Raw genomic sequence first — 18,897 nt, 5'->3', positions numbered from 1 at the left:
TTAACCTTTGTTTTAACATATAGAAAATCCGGATGGAGCTCAACCATTTTCTGGACAGTTCTAATCTATCTTGCGACTTCCAAAAAATGTCACAACCAATGTGACACCAATGAAGGATCGTTAATCGCGACAACCATTATCAATAGTTCACTTTTGGGGCATTTTGGACACAAGGGCAAGTTGAGGTATTTTTCGATATTCTTAAATATGGGCAAAAATAATGATTCTAACTACATGATCTATTACGTTGTCGCTCATTAAAATCCTTAGGCCTCATTCAAATAATGGGGAGTATTGGGCGAAATTGGTTAGAGGGTGGATTTTGGTGCAACGGTTAAGATTGCTCCATTGTGACGAAGAGGACACAGGTTCGTACATTGGGTACGTTTTTTTTTATTGGATGGAATAGTTAAGAGAGCAGGTCCCACACAATAACATGGAAAGGGTAAAAGGGAGAATCACTATGGCATCTCACCCAAATTTCGTTCGAATGAGTGAAAATATTCTGAAGAGAGGAGGGAAGATAGAGACGGGGCAAAACAAAGGATAAGTTAGCGGGGGGAGGGGGAGAGAGAGAGGTGAGACGAGGGAGAACCGCCCACTGAGAACCATGAACTATGCTGGCATGAACTGCTCAGACCTTTCTCTTCCTTCTCTGCCACTCCCTTCTCTAATCTTGAAGAGTTTCAGGAAAAGAGCTAAGGCATCATCTTTATCAGGTTTTTGAGACATCGAATCTGTTATTGGTGAAGTCTGATTTTGGTCCAGAAAGTGGTTTAGAGTATCTTGGGAGGGTTATTTAAGTCTCAAAACGAGCTCGAATGGCCTAAAAAGTGTGTACATCACCGTCAAGGGCAATGTGTCGTGTAGAGCTCATCGAGACCTTCGAAATAATATGTATATTTCGACATATGTTTAGTTCTGGTCCGACTTGACTGGCTGGTCATTTTTGGGCTCTAAGGGCATTTATGTACTTTCTGGATTAGGGCTTCTCTTTATATTGTTCTTTTCTTTGGGAGAGCAGTTAGTAGAGGGTTTGTAACATTTCAGAGATAGTGAGATTCGTTCTATTGTTCGGCCATGGATGTAGATGTAGCTTCCTATCTTGGGGGTGAACCACATAAATCCTTTGTGTTATGTGTGTGTGTTTGTGTTTTGTTGTTCTTTGTTTTTTGTATTTCTTTTGCAAATTGCCACTTCTGGGCGTTGTTTCTTAACAGAATCCACCTCTGTTAGAAAACTACTGTTTACATGTAGCTAAGAAGGCACTGCCAACAACTCAACCTCTTCGACTTCCATTATGTTTTGTCCATCTAGCGAAATGATTGCCAGCCCCATGTGTCTTGGCACAGCTTGAGCCCTCGTGCGTTGTGATACAGAGAACATCACCCATAACTAAAATATGCAATTTTTACCACTTTCACTTTTTCCTCTACAGTCTCATTGGTGGGAATTAAGTTATTCCAATTTTTTTTAAACCTTACAAGGGACTGAGAAGTGAGAACTACCTACCTAAGAGGGTGTCTAATTCAAACAAGGATTGAAAATATAAATCAGAATCGGATCGAACAAAATCCGGTTAGGTTTGAGTATTGGATTTCAAAATCAATTTGGTTCTTGGTCTGGTTTGGGATCCAATATATAAACTGAATTCAAGTACTAATATGTTATAGTATATTAATACATTATATTATGTTAATACATTATAACATTAATATATTATCGTATATATTACTAATATTAGTATTAGATTTTATAATACTACTATACTATATTATAAAATTATAATATAATATTTTGTATATTATAGTATATGGACCGAGTATAAAAATCAGAACCGAACCATGTAAGAACTGATTAGAATTAAAACTAAACCGAACTGAGTAAGTTCGATTTGAGTAATCAAATTTTAAATCGATTCGATTTTCAATTCAATTTCGGATTACACCAATACTCTCTGAAACCGAACCGAATAACCGATTTATACCCTTACGGCCTTACCTACCGTTGTACACCTGTACCATAGGAGTGAAGATTCTTCAAGCTAAGGCAAAGCGACGGCTTTTTAAGCTGGGTTCCACCACCCATGACCTCATGAGCCGACCAACCTCTACCCGTCACCTTGTGGCACGGCTTTCTCTCTCACCAACCATGATGGTTACATTTTGCTACTCTCCTCCAATGTCATTTTCCATTCCTAGCTTTCTTTATTTTTTGGTTTTAACGTTTCATTCTTACACGCTTGTTGACTTCTTCTATATTATCTGTTTTTTTTTCTTCAATTCTATTGTTGAGGTCTTGAGGGTAAGGTTTTCTTTGATATGATTTCAACTTCAAAATTAAATTAATTTCTTAAAATAAGTCAATAAATTACAATTATTTAATTGCAAACATTGAAAAATTTTCATGAATAAGAAATTCATTTGATAACTCTAATTTTTCAAAATAAAAAATTATCTTCTTTTTTTTTTTTTGCAAGAATTCATTTTCAAAGAAGAGAGAGAGATGGTGTAGCGGGAGAACAGGGAGGTAAGGGTGCAGTGGGGTGGGACTGAAGAAGGAAGGGGGTGGAGGTCTTCTTCTTTTTCAGAAAATCAATAGATACAGAGGTAGTTGTAAGATTAGAGATAAATGACAAGTTTGCCCTTTGTAAACAAGTGCTCATTAAACATTAAAGAACAAAATAGATTTAAAATGACTTCAAAGAAATAAATGCTTCAGCTATTTTAGATGAAATTGATGATTGCCCCTTGTTGAAAATATGTGGATCCCATTCTTCCTAATAATCCCACCCCACATTCCCCTCTAAATAAACGGGACCTAAAGAACAAAATAGATTTAAAGTGATTTCAAAGAAAGTGCATCAACTATTTCACTATTTAAGATGAAATTGATTTCATTTTCTCATAAAAAATGGTGAAAAAATCTTACTAAACACCCTAATTTTAATTTATAACCCCATAAAATAGTTCATTAAATCACACAAAAAAAAGCCTAATATTGACTCCCACAAACGGGTAGTGCAATTTAGGGGTGTACATGAATAGCCGAAATCCATTTTCGTATCCATTCAGCACTATTCAAATCCGTTCGAAAGCTAAACGGATGCGAAAACAGATAGGTTATTGCTATCCAAAAAGCTATATTTACATGTAAACGGATAAAATATCCGATCTGTATCCTTATCTGTATCCGTTTAGCACTATCCGAATCCGTCTGATAGCTAATCGAATGTAGATGCAGATATAACACTATCCATGCCGAATCCGATCCGTTTACACCCCTTGTGCAACTAACGTAGCGACTTTGTGTGATACAAAGATGATATAGCAATCACGTCCATTTTTGTCTTGTTAGCCCCTTTTTTCAACCTTCTTCCTCATTTTGGAACCATGGTTACCTGATCTTTTTGGTTTGATTGGTTTAGATTCAGGTTTACTGTCCATATTTGACTCTTCTGTTTTTTCCCAGCGTAAGTCCATAATTTGAGTCAATCCTAGTAGGTTTCTATTATTCAGAACTTGTTTAACTTTGCTTTATTCACATTACAGGATAAACTTCAAACCCAAATTTTTACCAAGTCACCTCGGCAGGGATTCTGTTACCTCATCAACCAAGTGATCCTGGTTATCAATTATGTTTGATTTTGCCCAGAAACCCTAGGTATTTCATTTTATAGGTTAAGCCAGAACGCTTGTTTTCCACGAAATTCTTCATTTCAGTACTTCAATAATTTCACATGTTTTAAATTTGTCATTAGTTACTTCAATATCTTTCAACTGTTAAAATGAAAGACTGAGTTTTCCTTGAGCCACGGTGAAGGAGGAATTCCTTGACCTTGGACGGGTCTCAATGGAGTCTCCCGCCTGTAAATAGGGCACATCTGTTACAGCTATCTTGATCAGGGAGCATGATTTACCTGAAACTGTTGGCAGATATAGCAATAATAAAATTGATAATCCAAGGCAATTACAAAAAAAATTCAATCAGACTGGAATCAAGTACCCATCAAGATGGCCCCTGTTACGTCTACGAAGCAGAGGGCAGAGAATTGAGCAAGGGAGAAGAGAAAAAGGCGAAGCAGAAGAGGAAACAGGGGAAAAGAGAGAAGAGAGAAGAGGGAGACGGAGAAGGGGGAGAACTATCTTTTTACTTATCCCTTCAAAAGCAACAATACAATTATTTATAACCCATTCCTATACTGTGACTCTTCTTCTCTAACAATTTACCATCATATCCCCTCATGACACCTTGGGGGGGGGGGGGGGGGGGGGGGGGGGGGGGGGGGGGGGGGGGGGGGGGGGGGGGGGGGGGGGGGGGGGGGGGGGGGGGGGGGGGGGGGGGGGGGGTTATATAGGGGCCGGGGGGGGGGGGGGGGGGGGGGGGGGGGGGGGGGGGGGGGGGGGGGGGGGGGGGGGGGGGGGGGGGGGTGGGGTCCGGTTCGTTCCCCTTGGCTATGGGGCGGGTCGTCTATGACATGTGGCGGTCGTTGATTGGCCCTGTGAATATTGGATGTATCAACACCTATACCTGACTCCTAACAGAAAGCTCTGAGTACATCCCTTCCCATTACATTCGCATGACATCCCATTACACAAAATCAACTAAATGAGTGGGTCGTCTCCTGACCCTTGCTGTGCGACGTGGAACATCACTCTCCTGACGTGGAGTTTCACCCACTTCCCCCATGCATGCTTCCACTTCTTCCTCCATAGAATTCTCGTGAGCTCCAGGTGTCAATGGGGCCATATCAACCCCATCATTTGTAGTTACAACACCAAGAAGGAATCATAGTTGAATCTAAAATCAAAATCAAGTATTTTCTAGTTATACACCAATTTCAATCCATTTAAGAATACAGGCTATTTGATTCACCTACCAAATCCCCATAAAAAAGCAGCAACTTTGATTCACCTACCAAATCTCCATCAAAAAGCAGCAACCTTAACTTCTTCGGTCCATCAAATCCAACTGGTTGCAAAATATTAACTCTGAACCATTGGTGCATCTATAAATCTTAAAACTGGTATGGCTGACAGAGACAATCAAGGGCATGTATTAGTTTTCGCCTGGGACCCACTGCATCTGCACCCATATCTTTGAGCTTGCTCATGGTCAGATTCACCAACTGAAATTTATTGACATTTTTTCTCCGAAAGATTTGTACAAATTGTCCCAGACCCTGCATCACCAACCACTTACTCAACCCACCAGCGCTTTCCAGCTTCCTCTCAAGGTTCAAGGCCCGCATCCTTCGATTCTGCAGTGAACCCCTGAGCACGCAGCCAACTGCATCATGACAAGCATTTGGAGGAAGAAATGGCTGCTTAATATTTTCAGAAACCGTAGGTGGTACTACTGATTTCAATGGTGTATAGGTGCCAAACACATGTTCGTCACAAGGAAATGAAGGAAGAGATGGCTGCTTCATTTCATCAGAAACTCTTGGTGCCCCTGTTGTTTTCAAGGATCTAAATGTATCAAGCATATTTTCTTCATAAATAAAATCTAAACTTGGTGGTTGCATTAATGATTCTTGAACAAGTCGATCTGGCACATCCAACCTTGCTGTGGTAGCTGGCTGAGGTAACATATCTACTACGGAATCAGGTCGAAGGGCAAGAGTTGCTCCTTCGATTTGAATATCCACTGTGGAAGCTAGTGCAGAGGTTTTCTCCCATCCATCCTCTAAATTCTTGCTAGGATGTGTCTCATCTGGGACCAGTGATCTACACTTCACTATTCTTTTGGGCTTAACTTTCATTTTATTTGTTCGGAGTCTTTTGGTTGTAGCAGTCGGTTGTAACTTTTCTTTTTCAGGATCAGGTAGACAGGCAAGACTTCTTCCATCAATTTGAACATTCTCATTGGAAGCTAGTGGAGAGGGTTTCTTCCGTCCATCCTCTGAAGACATACAAGGATGTTTTTCAACTTGAACTACCGATCTGCATTTAGCCGTTTTTTTGGACTTGGCTAGTAATTTATTCGTTCGAAGCCTTCTGGTTTTAGAATTAATGGGTGCTGATAAAGGAGGAACAAGGATGGTAATCCTCTGCTTCTTAACTATCACCCAACTATCTTCTTCATCAGTCCCAGAGATGGAAGCATCAACCAGGCTACCAAGAACATTATCTTTATTTCTGGCAATTGCTGCCAGCCGCCTGTGCTTTGCTTTTACCATTAGATGCAAACCTGCTCCAAAAAAAAAGTAATAATAATCAAAATTAAGAAAATTTCAGATTATCTGATCACAAATTGATGGGATTGATAATTCTAACCATGTCTTAGAAAAGAAACATGGAGCTGAAACTATTTCATAGAAAGCTGAGTTCCCTGATTAAAAAGCTGGAACTTCTTCATAAAAAGTATAAAGTACAAACTAAAAGGCTGAATAACATTGAGTTCAATAGAAATGAATTTGCAACCAATAACAAAAACCAATGGCAAATGAGAGGATGGGCAAGCAGTCCCACTATCTGAGCTGTAGAGCCTTTGATGCAGAGCTGAAGCCCTACATCCGCAAGAAGAAGAGGAACAAGCAGCTGCTGCCCAAGTAGTAGTAGTAGTAGTAATACTAGTTCTATACTTAGGTTTTTTAAAGAGCATTTATGTTTTTTAAATTGAACTGGCCCAACTTGGTTGAACCAGTGGTTCAATTTAAATCACCAATTTTATTTTATGTAATTTGTTTTTTTTTGGGGTCCACACTACACTCCCACGAATTTAGTAAGGGAGATGGACTAGTATAGTCAGCTAGGAGTATTCACACTCCTAGGCTGAATAGGTGTAAGGCCCTTAGGCCCTTATTTAAGCAATGAAAACCGTGGAGATCTTCACTCTCCACTTTTGAAAATTAAATTACTCTTGCAAGCTGCTGCTGCTGCTTCTCTTCCACTGTGAAGGTTTGCTTTGTGTGTGATCAAAGCTGGTGGGATTGCTGTGTGATCCAATCGACACCTTGCGGTGTGAAGCCCAGGTGGTTCATTTCAAGTTCTCCTTCAAGTTTTCTGTCCAAGATTCAACTCTCTGCTACTGCAGGTAAGTTTGGAAGCATCCCCAACCCCATACTTCTTCTCATCCTCTACAGCCCAACCCTATTCCCCCTTTTGTTTTTCAATATCCCATAACCCTAAGCCACCCGCAGACCAAACCAGTCATCACCTCAGCCCCAAATTTGGATCGAATCTTCCCCTCCTCAATTGGGAAACTTGTTCTGAGTTTGATCTGCAAACTCCCTCACAAACCCTAATTTCTATCACTGCCATTGAAACTCCATAAACCCTAGAATCTGCCCAGCCCATCCCAACCATCAAAACCTCACCCAAAGCTGGCCAAGTGACCCTCTCCATACTTGGAAAACTCGATCCAAAGCCCACTCCAAAATTCCTCCATTAAACCCTAGAATCCCTCACTTTAAACTTTCTAAAAACCCGAAACCAAACCTGCTGCCATTTTGGTTTACACACTTCCACTCATCAAAACATCTCAGTGAAGGAGCTCATCAAAACATCTCAGGACCTTCATTGATGGACTCCCCTACACCTGCCTAACATAACCAACACCTCAAACCCTAACCCTAATTTTGACCTAAATTCATATTTTGCCCCAATCTGACTACCAGTTCATATCAGATCCTGGTATACTGGCTCCTAGTTGGTCTTCTACCAATCTAGGACTACATTAGCCTTGACATGTAGGGAGTCTGGACCCAACAGTATGAGCAGTCACACCTATATGACCTCCTGGGGCAAAACCAAAATGCTTGTATGAGCTTATCAATCAAACCTCTCACAGGCAATCAGAAGCGTGGTTTTAAGGACGACCCGTAGAGGATAAATTTGATTGCCTGATCTTCGTTTTGCATGCCAACTTGCCAAGACAGTGCCTAGATGAACCTACCTGAACTGTGGCGCTACATTAAAGGATAAGATATGGATCCTCAAAAGGTTATAGCAAATGCACCTTACACCAATATCCACAAGTAAATTAGAAGATTTTATGCCACCACTCCATGAAGGAACCAATTGCAACAAAAAGTAAAGAGTAAATTACTTAGACCTCCCCTGTACTAAGCCTTAATTACACCCCCACACCTGTGTTTCTGACAATTACTACCGTCCCCCTGATGCTAAAGGTGTTAGAAAAAAAAATACGTTGACAATTTTTCCCTTCCATCTAAAGGGCTAAAACATCTTATTCCACGACCTGCTTGCGTCGTCACCAAAAAAAAAATCTCGCAGTGAGGTCGAGAGAGAGAAATGTAGTGACAGAACCATCTTCTCCGAAGCTTCGACGACCAAGCAGACACCCCAGATCATGATTCTATATTGAATTTTACGTCAACGCCTTCCACCCAAAATAATTGCAGTTCCCAGTAAAATTTTGGGGCTTAATCGTGATTTTGTGCCCGCCGGACAATTTCATCGCAGACCGCCAGATATTTATCCCCACTCCCTGAAATCAATCCAAGCAGAAGAGATTTTCCACTCCAGGCCGTCAAAGAAAAGAACCCAATAAAGGGATTCCCAAGACTATTTTCGCTAGAGATTCCCATCTTGTGGAAATCTATCTGGCTTGTGCAGTGACTCAGCCTTACTGGGTTTGCTCGACTTGGGCTTCTTCAGCTCCGATGCCTGTGGTTGTTGCTGCCACTGTAAATTTCTCTGCACTCAAATGATGCTGGATGTACGATTCCGCTTTGATCGTCTCCTAAAAGGGTTCTTAGATGACACTCTCTTGCTTTCTGTATCCTGCACAACCGACCCAGCATCGACGGCCCAAAGAAAAAAAAGAAAAAAACTCAATATCTACCGATGGTCTCCTAAAAGGTTTATTAGATGACTTGTTGGATCTTTGGAAGTATCGACTGTTGTTGCCATATGAAACCTCATATGACCACCCAAAACTCAGTTCTGCAAATAAGCAAAACCCACGTCCCTAGAAATCCCAACTGAGAAAGAAAGAAAGAAGGTGGATGGTACAGGAGCCGGCATTACATAGGTCTCTCCAACCTAAGAACAACGGCGGCAGATATTCTCAGGGCTTACCATCTGTATCTTGCTGTGTGTCCATTGAAGAAGTTTTCTAACTTCTTTTCTAACCGAACCATTTTAAATGTGACTGAGAAAGCTACGATGCTCCACATTGTAGATTTTGGCATCCTTTATGGTTTTTTGTGGCCTTCTCTGGTACAAAATCATTTTAACAAAGCTGGAGGACCACTGAAGCTTCGGATAACTGGGATTGAACTTCCCCAAAATGGTTTCAAGCCATCAGCGAGAGTTGAAAAAACTGGTGGCGATTGGCTAATTATGCTCAGACTTTCAATGTTCCATTCCAGTATAAGGCAATTGCACAGAAATGGGAAACAATTCAACTTGACGATCTCAAGAATGATTGTGCCGAGGTGCTGGTTGTCAACAGTCTGTACAGGTTTAGCAACTTGCTCGATGAGACCGTGGTGGTGGACAGAACAAGGAATCCAGTTCTTAACCTGATGAGGAGGATGAACCGAGATGTTTTCGTCAAAGGGGATCTCAATGGTGCGTACAGTGCCCCCTTTTTTGTCACTCGATTCCGTGAGGGACTCTTCCACTTCTGCATTGTTTGATATGCTTGAAATGAATCTACCATGTGAGCTTAACGAGAAGATGTTGCTAGAGAGAGAGATCTTTGCTCGGGAGGCAATGAATGTGATATCGTGTGAGGGCTCAGAGAGGCTTGAGAGGCCTGAGACATACAAGCAGTGGCAGGTCTGGAATCTGAGAGCTGGACTTAAGCAGCTCCCATTGAACCCAGTTATCATGAAGAATGCGAGGGATAAGGTTGTCAAGAAGATAGCAGGTCGTATGAATTGAGGTCATCGGTCGAGGCTGAGTTGCAAGACATTGGGCGGGATGATGAGTTGCAGGTCCTCACTGTTCGGATGTTATTCTGTGATGAAGATGATGATTTGGTCGAGCAGGGTAAGGGTAAACATAAAGGGCAAATCGGTAACTTGGCCCCTCTCTAGGGTAGAATCATCAATTAGAAGTTAATTTCCACAAGACATTATCAACTAACCATAAATCACTAACAGTGAGGGGTTGACTATAACAAGATTTGGAAAGTAGGGGTAGTTAGTGTAATTGTCAGAAACACAGGGATGGGGGTGTAATTAACGCTTAGTACAGGGGAGGTCTGAGTAATTTACTCAAAGTAAAATCTGCTTTGAAATTTAAAATACAGAGAAATCAGTTATCTTACTTGAGAGAGGACACTGATGACATAAGATGCGCCAACATACTAGTAGAACAAGAAAAAGGAGTGTCTCAGTGCACGAGGCTCCCGCTACTGCAGGGTCTGGGAGGGGCAAATGTATGTAGTCTTACCCCCTGCTTTACAGGAGAGGTTGTTTGAAGTTTTAAACCCGAAACCAACAGGTTGCAATAGCATAACTTAACCGTTGTGCCAACATACTAGTAGAGTAGTAGTACACAACACATAAATAAACATTTTTATTGCATGCATGAGGTATGGTAAAAAAAATCCAACGAACTCAATTTTTTAATTGAAGATCTTCATGAAGTAATCTAAAGCATAATTGGTTTGGTTCAGTTTCTGGGTCAAACCCTGATTCTACAGTTCAGTTTCTGGTCTGGTATCAATTTTACAATTCAAGGGAAGTTAAATCCTGGAAACCAGGACTTGTGGGGCCAGTTGGGAAGAGGTTAACAGCTTGTGGTTACAAGGATTCCTAACTTTTAGGAAGTTTCCCAATCTGTTTTCTTCTTTTCTATCTTGAGTCCATGTCAGAATTATTTAATTTAGAAATCCATGTAAAGGCTAAGAGCCTCTGGACAATTTTGATTATTGAATCTCTCTCTCTCATGCACATGGTCATCAAAGTTGCCACCATTCTATTAGAAGATTCTCTTTATAGTTCACCAAATGGCTACTTCAATTTCTTCTAATGATTTGAACCCATAATATACCCCTTCTACGTACATATAGAACATGCATATCCAGGGAAGAAAAATAGCCTTCACAAACTGGAAATTCTGATCAGTAATATAATATATACCGATTGCTTCTAAAATCATATTAAATGCCCGCAAACATTTAATCTTGTGTCAAGGACAATTTTAACAGCCATTAGATCAAGCTCAAGCCAGGACTATCCAATAACACATATCCAGGGAAGAAAAATAGCCTTCACAAACTAGAAATTCTGATCAGTAATATAATATATACCGATTGCTTCTAAAATCATATTAAATGCCCGCAAACATTTAATCTTATGTCAAGGACAATTTGAACAGCCATTAGATCAAGCTCAAGCCAGGATTATCCAATAACAAAAACAAAAGAGACTTTGAGCTTGGTAAAGAATATCAACTTAAGAGTAAGCCAAGTTTCTACAAGTTGTATCAACAACAACAACTCAGCCTTATCCCAATTAAATGGGGTTGGGAACATAGACCCTTGCCCTCCAATCAGCTCTATTCAATGTCGTACTTGATATAAGGCCTAAACTATGCATGTTTTTCCTCACTACTTCTCCTAGGGTCATTTTAGGTCTACCCCTACCTCTTTTAGTTCCTTCAATCTGAATCAAATCACCCCTCCGTACTGGAGCATCCAAGCCCTTCGTTGAGCTTGGCTGTGCCACCTCAAACGACTTTCTCATAGCTTATTGTTAGGAACTTGGGTCTCATCCTCAAAAGCTAGCCGTTAAGAAGAGGGTGCCCAAGTACCTATTAACCCACCCACATCCCCATTCATATCCGATGTGGGACTATTTTTTCTGCCTTATGCGTAGATATCCCAACACTTATCATGTATCGGAGCTACTCCCAAATCATCTCTAATATGATCATTCCTTACTTTATCCTTCCTAGTTTTGCCACACATCCATCTCAACAACCTCATCTTTGCTACACTGAGTGTATCCCATATTATGCTTCTTAACTGGCCAACATTCTGCACCATACATTATAGCTGGTCATATGACTGTCCTATAAAATTTTCTTTTAAGCTTTAATGGCATAAATCGATCACACAACACTTTGGACGCACCTCTCCACTTTATCCATCCTATTTTAATTCTCTGTGAAATATCATCTTCTATATCACCTTCTTTATTCATGATTGAGCCCAGATACTTAAAATAATCACATCGCAGAATCTCTATCTCATCAATTTTCACCACCCCATTATCCAATATAACTAAAGTTACACACCAAATATGCCATCTTTGTTCTACTTATCTTAAAACCTTTTGATTCCAAGGTTGATCTCCATAACTCTAACTTGGTGTTAATCCTTGATTTTGTCTCATCCACCAAAACAATATCATCAGCAAAAAGAATACATCAAGGAACCTAATCTTGAGTGTCTTTGGTTAAATCATTCATAATAAGCACAAACATATAAGGCCTTATAAAACTGATCCTTGACGTAACTCAATTGTAATTGGGAATTCACTAACTTGACCCCCCCAATTCTTACACTAGTCACTACACTATCATACATATCTTTAATTATGTCAACATATTTACTTGAAACACTTCTCTTCTCTAGTATTTGCTAGATTAATTCTCTAGGAACTCTAAAATAAGCTTTTTCAAGGTCAATAAAGACCATATGGAGATCATTCCATGAGTATCCTAAATAAGTCAATAGCTTCTGTCGTGGATCTTCTTGGTGTAAAACCAAATTGGTTCTCCGTAATAGTAGTTTCTTGTCTCAGGTGGGTTTCAATAACCCTCTCCCATAATTTCATAGTCTAACACATTATTTTTACGTCTCTATAGTTATTGCAGCTCTAAATGTCACCTTTATTTTTGTAAATCGGAACCACAATATTTGATGTAGATCGAAGCATGAAGAACACAGACAGAATTCAAAACAAAAAAAAATTACTGTTCATGTGAACAGTACCACGAATTACCGTTCACATGAACAGTGATTTGGGGTTGATATGGACTGCTGGTGTGAAGAATATGTGTTGGATGCTGGTGGAATATTCTATTAGAGGTTGCTAGTAATTTAGTTGCTGGTGTAATGAGGCACATATCAATGACCACTAGTTTATGTTTGGGAAATTATCAGTGCCACCCCCTAACGTTTGCCTATATTTTAAGGCACACCCACTAACTACCATAATATCAATCGTTACCCATTTTTGAATGGTGTTAACATATGAAATTCCTTTGACCAATATACCCTTTACACAAAAAACATAAAAAATCTATTCCTAAATCATTTCTTGCCGTTGGACACTTCACAACCAGCATACAATCACCCCATCCCATCGCCTGCGAGTCTCTTCAAAATAGGATGGATCAAGATGCATCTGGAGCTGCTTCACTAGCTCCCTCCCTTGCTTCAGCTCATTGAACAAAGGTTTCTGCTCCCAATTCCCGACGTTCTCCATTTTAGTTTTTAATCTAATAATAGATCCTGCGAATGAGGGTGAACTTTAGTTCATGTTTAAGAGTAAGGATCCAACATTTTTTGGAGAACGACAACGAGAAGGTGAGCAAAGAATTGTGGAGAAGAAGAAGATGGGGGGACGAAGATGGAGAATCAAAAGCTACAAACATCAGAATAGTAGCTCGAGATTGACTTAAGAAATCACAAGTGGGTTGCTGAAATCAGTTCAATAGCTTCGAAAAATTGGGTGAATTTGAATTGAATAGTTGTCTTGTTCAAAGGTTAGAACGCAGAGTCACAATGGAAGAGGGCCGAAGACGATGAAATAGACAAAGAAGGTTAAACCTTGAAGATGAAGAGAAGTTGAGGAATTGCATTTAAGGGAAGGATGGAAGGAAGCTTTTTAAAACTATCTCACTCCTCCCCAAACCATCTCTCTCCGACGACTCTCCGATCACCATTGGCCCACTCTCATCTCTAAACTGTGCAGCGGTTCCTCTCAATGTTTGTGGCAACAGCTGTAGTTATAGGGGAAGGCACAACAGCCAAGCCACCAGAAACTGAAACCGTGGCACCACCACCAAAATTAGATGCCAAAGCAACGTTACGACCGAGGTGTTTAACCCACAAAATCCATTGCTTCCGACACCGAGTTCCAAGCTGAAGTTGGGCATGGGAGAGATTGCCCTGCCCAAGAACTTCCCAGCGAGGGCACACACTCAATCAAGCTCATCTTTCAGGCGAGCATTCTCAATCCTAAGGTGCTGCTCTTGTAAAGAGATCTCGCCTAGCATTGCCGGACCACCGCAGTTGGTGCAGATTGGATTCCTCATCACATCCCTAATTGACAAGTTCTCAGCTCGCAACTTATCGTTCTCTTGTTTCAGTATTGAGTTTTCATGGCGTTCGAGTTGCGTCTGGTTCACAAAACTAACATCGAAAAGTAAAAAGAGAAAAAATTCAAAAGATGATAAAAGGGCATGCAATATTTTACCTTCATCTGAGTACAGCAGTTCTAAAACCAGAACTTGACTTGTCTGGTTTCTAAGCAAAGCCTCCTGCTGAGTTCCAGCCTTTGCTTCTCATCTGGATGTGGTTGCTGAGGAGATGAGAGTGGGGCAATGGTGGTCCGTTGATGCCGAGCTGTTTTATCGCCGGAGTAGGTCTCTTCTTCAGAAAACGGTAGGTTGCAGTGGATTCTCCAAGGTTGTCGGTGGGTGTGAGGAAGAAGAAGGGTTTGTAGGTGTTTTAATGGAAACGGTAGATTAGGTACTTCGCCCACTAAGAAGGGCAAAATTGTCTTTTAAAAAATATTAAATAGCTGACATCACCACTTAACAATTCTTAACTAACGGTAGGGGGTTTGTGTGGAATTAGTTTGGCAAAGCAGGGGGTGGCGCTGATAGTATGGTAATTAGTGGGTGTGCCTTAAAATATAGGCAAACGTCAAGGGGTGGCGCTGATAATTTCCCTTTATGTTTTGTGGTTAAGCTCTCCCTTAGTATAATAACCTTATAATCCTTACTAACAATCTATCAAACCTACTAGTTAGGAAGAAATCTATTTGGCTACTATAATGTCCACTTTCGAAGGTAACTAAATGCTCCCCTCTCTTTTCAAAGTGTTTATAATGGATAAATCATAAGCCATAACAAAATACAAAATTGAGATCCCCTCCTCATTCCTCTCTCCAAAACCATATCCTCCATGTACACCTTCATAGTCTCTGCTCTGCGATCTCTCCCAACATGTCTCATTCAAATCACCTACCCCATGTAATATCTTTTCTCCTTGACTAAAACCTTGCACTAATCCATCCATGTGTTCCTAAAATTGTAATTAACAAATTTCATCTAATCTCACTTGGGGTGCATAAGCACTAATTAAATTGAAACCTCTCTCCAACACAAGCTTGATGGATATAATCTTATCTCCAAATCTTTTAACATCCACCACATCATTCCATAAATCTTCACCCACTACTATACCCACTCTACTTCTATTACTTTTCTCCCCCGTACACCAAAGTCTAAAGTCATCCAACTCCTTAGCTTTTTTACCCTTCCATCTAGTCTCTTAAATACATCTAATAATTCTTTACTCTTACCCGTTAAAGATCCAATGTTCCAAGATGTAAACCTAATCCTACGCTTTTGGACTAGCTTCTTTACCCATACTTGTCCATGGTGCGAGAACCCTTGCCTATTTGTCACCATATCCAAGCGCGACGCAGTGCATCGCTCACAAGGGACGCTGTTACGTGCAAGGATAATATAATATTAAAATAATAAAAAGAGAGAAAGAGGGAAAATAGGATAGGGTTTTGCTTTACGGACGAAGCAAGGGCGTCTAGGCTTGGGTGAGGAAGCCTACCTCATCTCTAAGAGATAAATTAGGGGATTCAATTCAATATCTTCCATTTCATATTATCCTATTAAATAGGCAAAGCCGAACAAGTAGTTATTAACTCCTAAAACTTCTCCCACATCTCCAACTCCTCACGTACAACTTCAATTACATCCCTAAATAACTACAACAAATAACCACAACTCCATGTCACATTTAATTCCAATAACTTCCCTAAATAACTATAGTAATGTATGTAACATATTACAAATAAAATAATTAATTTAAATTAAATAATACGTCATAGACACCCTAGCTAACCCTTGCTCACTTTTTACTACACCTGGGTCATAGTGTAGCATGTCGATTATTCTAGCAGGGAACGCCCTAGCATAACGTTGATAATATAAGGTTCTAGAATCCATGTAAAAAGGGTTTGGCTAGGGTTTTTCTAGTGCTGGCTGCCAGCCTGACGTACCAAGGCTGGGAATTATCCAATGCCCAATTGGAGCTCTTTTCTCTCCCCCCCCCCCCCCCAAAAAAAAAAAAAATAATCGTAAAGAATCCATAGTAGAGGCTACTGTCATCATTGAGAAGTTGAGGACTAGTACCCATAAATCTAAGACAAGTTTGTGCATAATTTAAAAAACAGATGGTGGTCTTTCAGTTCTATCTTCTGAGGCATTGGAAAGTCCAGCCATTTGGCTGATTGGCTGTGCCACCTATAGGATGCAATATTACAGTCACCTAAAATTCAAAATCATAACCACATCAGACTCTTCAAAGTTCAGACTACAAGTCACACATTTCTTGAACCTGGGAGATTGGGTCGTAGATAGAAAGTTGCTTTGACATATAAAATGGGAAATAAATGCCTATGGAAATCGGGAAAAGGAATTTCTACAGCAAGAACTTTCTCCTCCACCCTCTTTGTAGCATGTTCATATTGTTTTGTGCAAGTCCTTGTGTTGATGATGTAGCACGAATTAGGGAAACCTAAATTACACAAAGAGTGCTTGTTAAGGTTGAGAAAAAACACTCGAACACCTGACTTCTGGTCAAGTATCAATTAGGGTGTAAAATAAGGCCACATTTGGAGCCAAATAGAAAGGAATTGGCTGAGATTGAAGGTGTTTTGAAATCGTATCAATTCCTGGCAAATAAGAGAGTCTGAAGTTTCACGAATAAAGGATGCCCAACAAAGACTAACTCGGTTTAGGGATGGAACTAAATCAAACAGCAAAAGAAGAATTCAAAATAGGTCTAGAAAGGGGACTGCTACCTGATATACTACTCACTTGACTAGGCAAAGAATTGCAAATCTTACAGGTAGTCCATTTAAATCACAATTCATACCGCAGCTTCCACAGACTAATTCCTTAGTTATGGATTGATAAGAAACCTGCTGTTTCTGCACAAATGCAAAAAAACATGCAATGTATGTGAAGGCAGATTGTGTGGCTACATTGACCAGACCAGAAAGATAGAATCCCTCAACAAACTTAAGGACAATCTATTAACACAAATAGACAAAGCTTCACAAGCCCTTTGCTACATTAGAGACATGCAAAAATATTGATAGATACACCACACATAACCAGGGGAAATTGTTTTCTCAGCCAACAAATAAACAGTCAAAGTAACTTCAAAACAAGAAGAACAACTGTAGCACTAATAGCAATGACATTACAAGAAGTTTAATTCTCCATTTGTTTTGATGTAAAATAGGTGGAAGTAATAAAAAAAAAACCTTACACTTTCTAATCATACAGTTTACTTCTTTAAATTAGAAAATAATAGAAATCAAATTTTATGGTTGGTCCAACTATTTCATGCTCGAAGAATGTAAAGTAAAATCAATTAAATGCTATATTTTCTAATAAAGCTACAATTCAACTCAAACGAGCAAAAAAAGTTGCAGTAATAGGGCAGCTCCTCTGTGACATGAAATCCAAATCAAGGATTTCACTAGAGAGAGTTCCTTTCATTTGCAAAACGATCAATATTATTTGCTGTTGTATAGCACAAAAGAAAACAGAAAATTCATAATGATCAAACGTTGCAAGAGAAGTGGAATAACAATTTAAGAGAGCGGCGGTTATGGAGATGGAAAGGTGAACAAGGAAATTACCAACAGGAAGTCCATGGAAGGGCGTTCGTATTCTCTTGCCGTCGAAGGAGACCTCCAAAAATCTTAGCCAAATTGCCGAGAAAGGTATGGGGGATAGATAGGAGAAGAAGAAAAATAAGGAGAGAGAGAGAGGACTTTCAAGTTTCAACGAAGAAAAAGAAAATTAAGAACAACTCGAGAACAGGTTCATCTCAAATTCCTGGGAGGGCTGGGCCTGGGGCTAGGCCGGGGCTGATCCAGATTCCATCCTTGCATCCCCAAATCTAGGTGCCACAACCATTGGCGACATTTATATTTTGTCGCCAATAAATGAATCGTTATCACCTCCAATTCCTGCCCGCTCCAGTTCCCTCCAATTTCTCTCATAGGAGTGGGAATTACCACCTTCCCCCCCTGCCCGAACACACTACCCAAGGTGGGGTAGGGTGGTCATTTCTGCTCCTATGTGAAGAATTGGAGGGAATTGGAGGTGATAAAAATTCTCCTATGTGAGGAATTGGAGGGAATTGGAGCGGGTAGTGAATTGGAGGTGATAAAAATTCCCAATAAATAAGTATCGGATCATGAGTTGGGCTCACGTGAACCCAGGTCCACCGTACAAGGGGTGGATTCCATCTTGATGGCTATAAGCCGTTCTCGTATGATCATGTACGTGAATGTGAGCTGGACTCTCGGATCATATTCCTTGGACGAAAAAAATTTGCTGCCACACTTGTAGCAGGAATATTCCTGGAAAAATATCACCTCAATTTGCCTGGAAATTGAGGGCAGGCAAATTGAGGGGATAAAGATCCAATATTCCTACTACAGGTCTAGTAGCCAAGGAAAGAAAATAATTCACTTCCTCTTTGGGTTCATGAATACCCTACTAGTTTTTTGGGAGAATTATCACCTCAAGTGCACCAAAAAGGTTCATCTGACGGTACACCTTAAAGTGCTTTTGTTTTAAAACACTCCCCAAGTGCATGTGCACCGTCAGATGTACGTTTTTTGTGCACTTGAGG

At 40.2% G+C, this 18,897-nt stretch overlaps 1 protein-coding gene and 1 long non-coding RNA gene across 2 annotated transcripts; both read right to left on the bottom strand.

The window, feature by feature from the left end:
• Nucleotides 1-4,897: 4,897 nt before the first annotated feature.
• Nucleotides 4,898-18,028, bottom strand: LOC122642194. The gene is made up of 2 exons (XM_043835625.1): nucleotides 17,894-18,028; nucleotides 4,898-6,192 (listed from the first exon to the last, which is right to left on the bottom strand). The coding sequence occupies exon 2, from the start codon at nucleotides 6,179-6,181 to the stop codon at nucleotides 5,018-5,020; it is 1,164 nt and encodes a 387-aa protein (XP_043691560.1). The 5' UTR covers nucleotides 6,182-6,192; nucleotides 17,894-18,028; the 3' UTR covers nucleotides 4,898-5,017.
• LOC122642202 lies at nucleotides 6,233-7,859 on the bottom strand. The gene is made up of 3 exons (XR_006330023.1): nucleotides 7,692-7,859; nucleotides 7,557-7,562; nucleotides 6,233-6,490 (listed from the first exon to the last, which is right to left on the bottom strand). It is a non-coding gene; the product is annotated as an uncharacterized LOC122642202 (long non-coding RNA).
• Nucleotides 18,029-18,897: the final 869 nt, after the last annotated feature.

This window comes from Telopea speciosissima, chromosome 1, assembly GCF_018873765.1.
Source record: "Telopea speciosissima isolate NSW1024214 ecotype Mountain lineage chromosome 1, Tspe_v1, whole genome shotgun sequence".
Classification (NCBI taxonomy): Eukaryota; Viridiplantae; Streptophyta; class Magnoliopsida; order Proteales; family Proteaceae; genus Telopea; species Telopea speciosissima.
The sequence above is the reverse complement of the archived record's forward strand: the minus strand, read 5'-3'. Positions and strand labels throughout refer to the sequence as shown.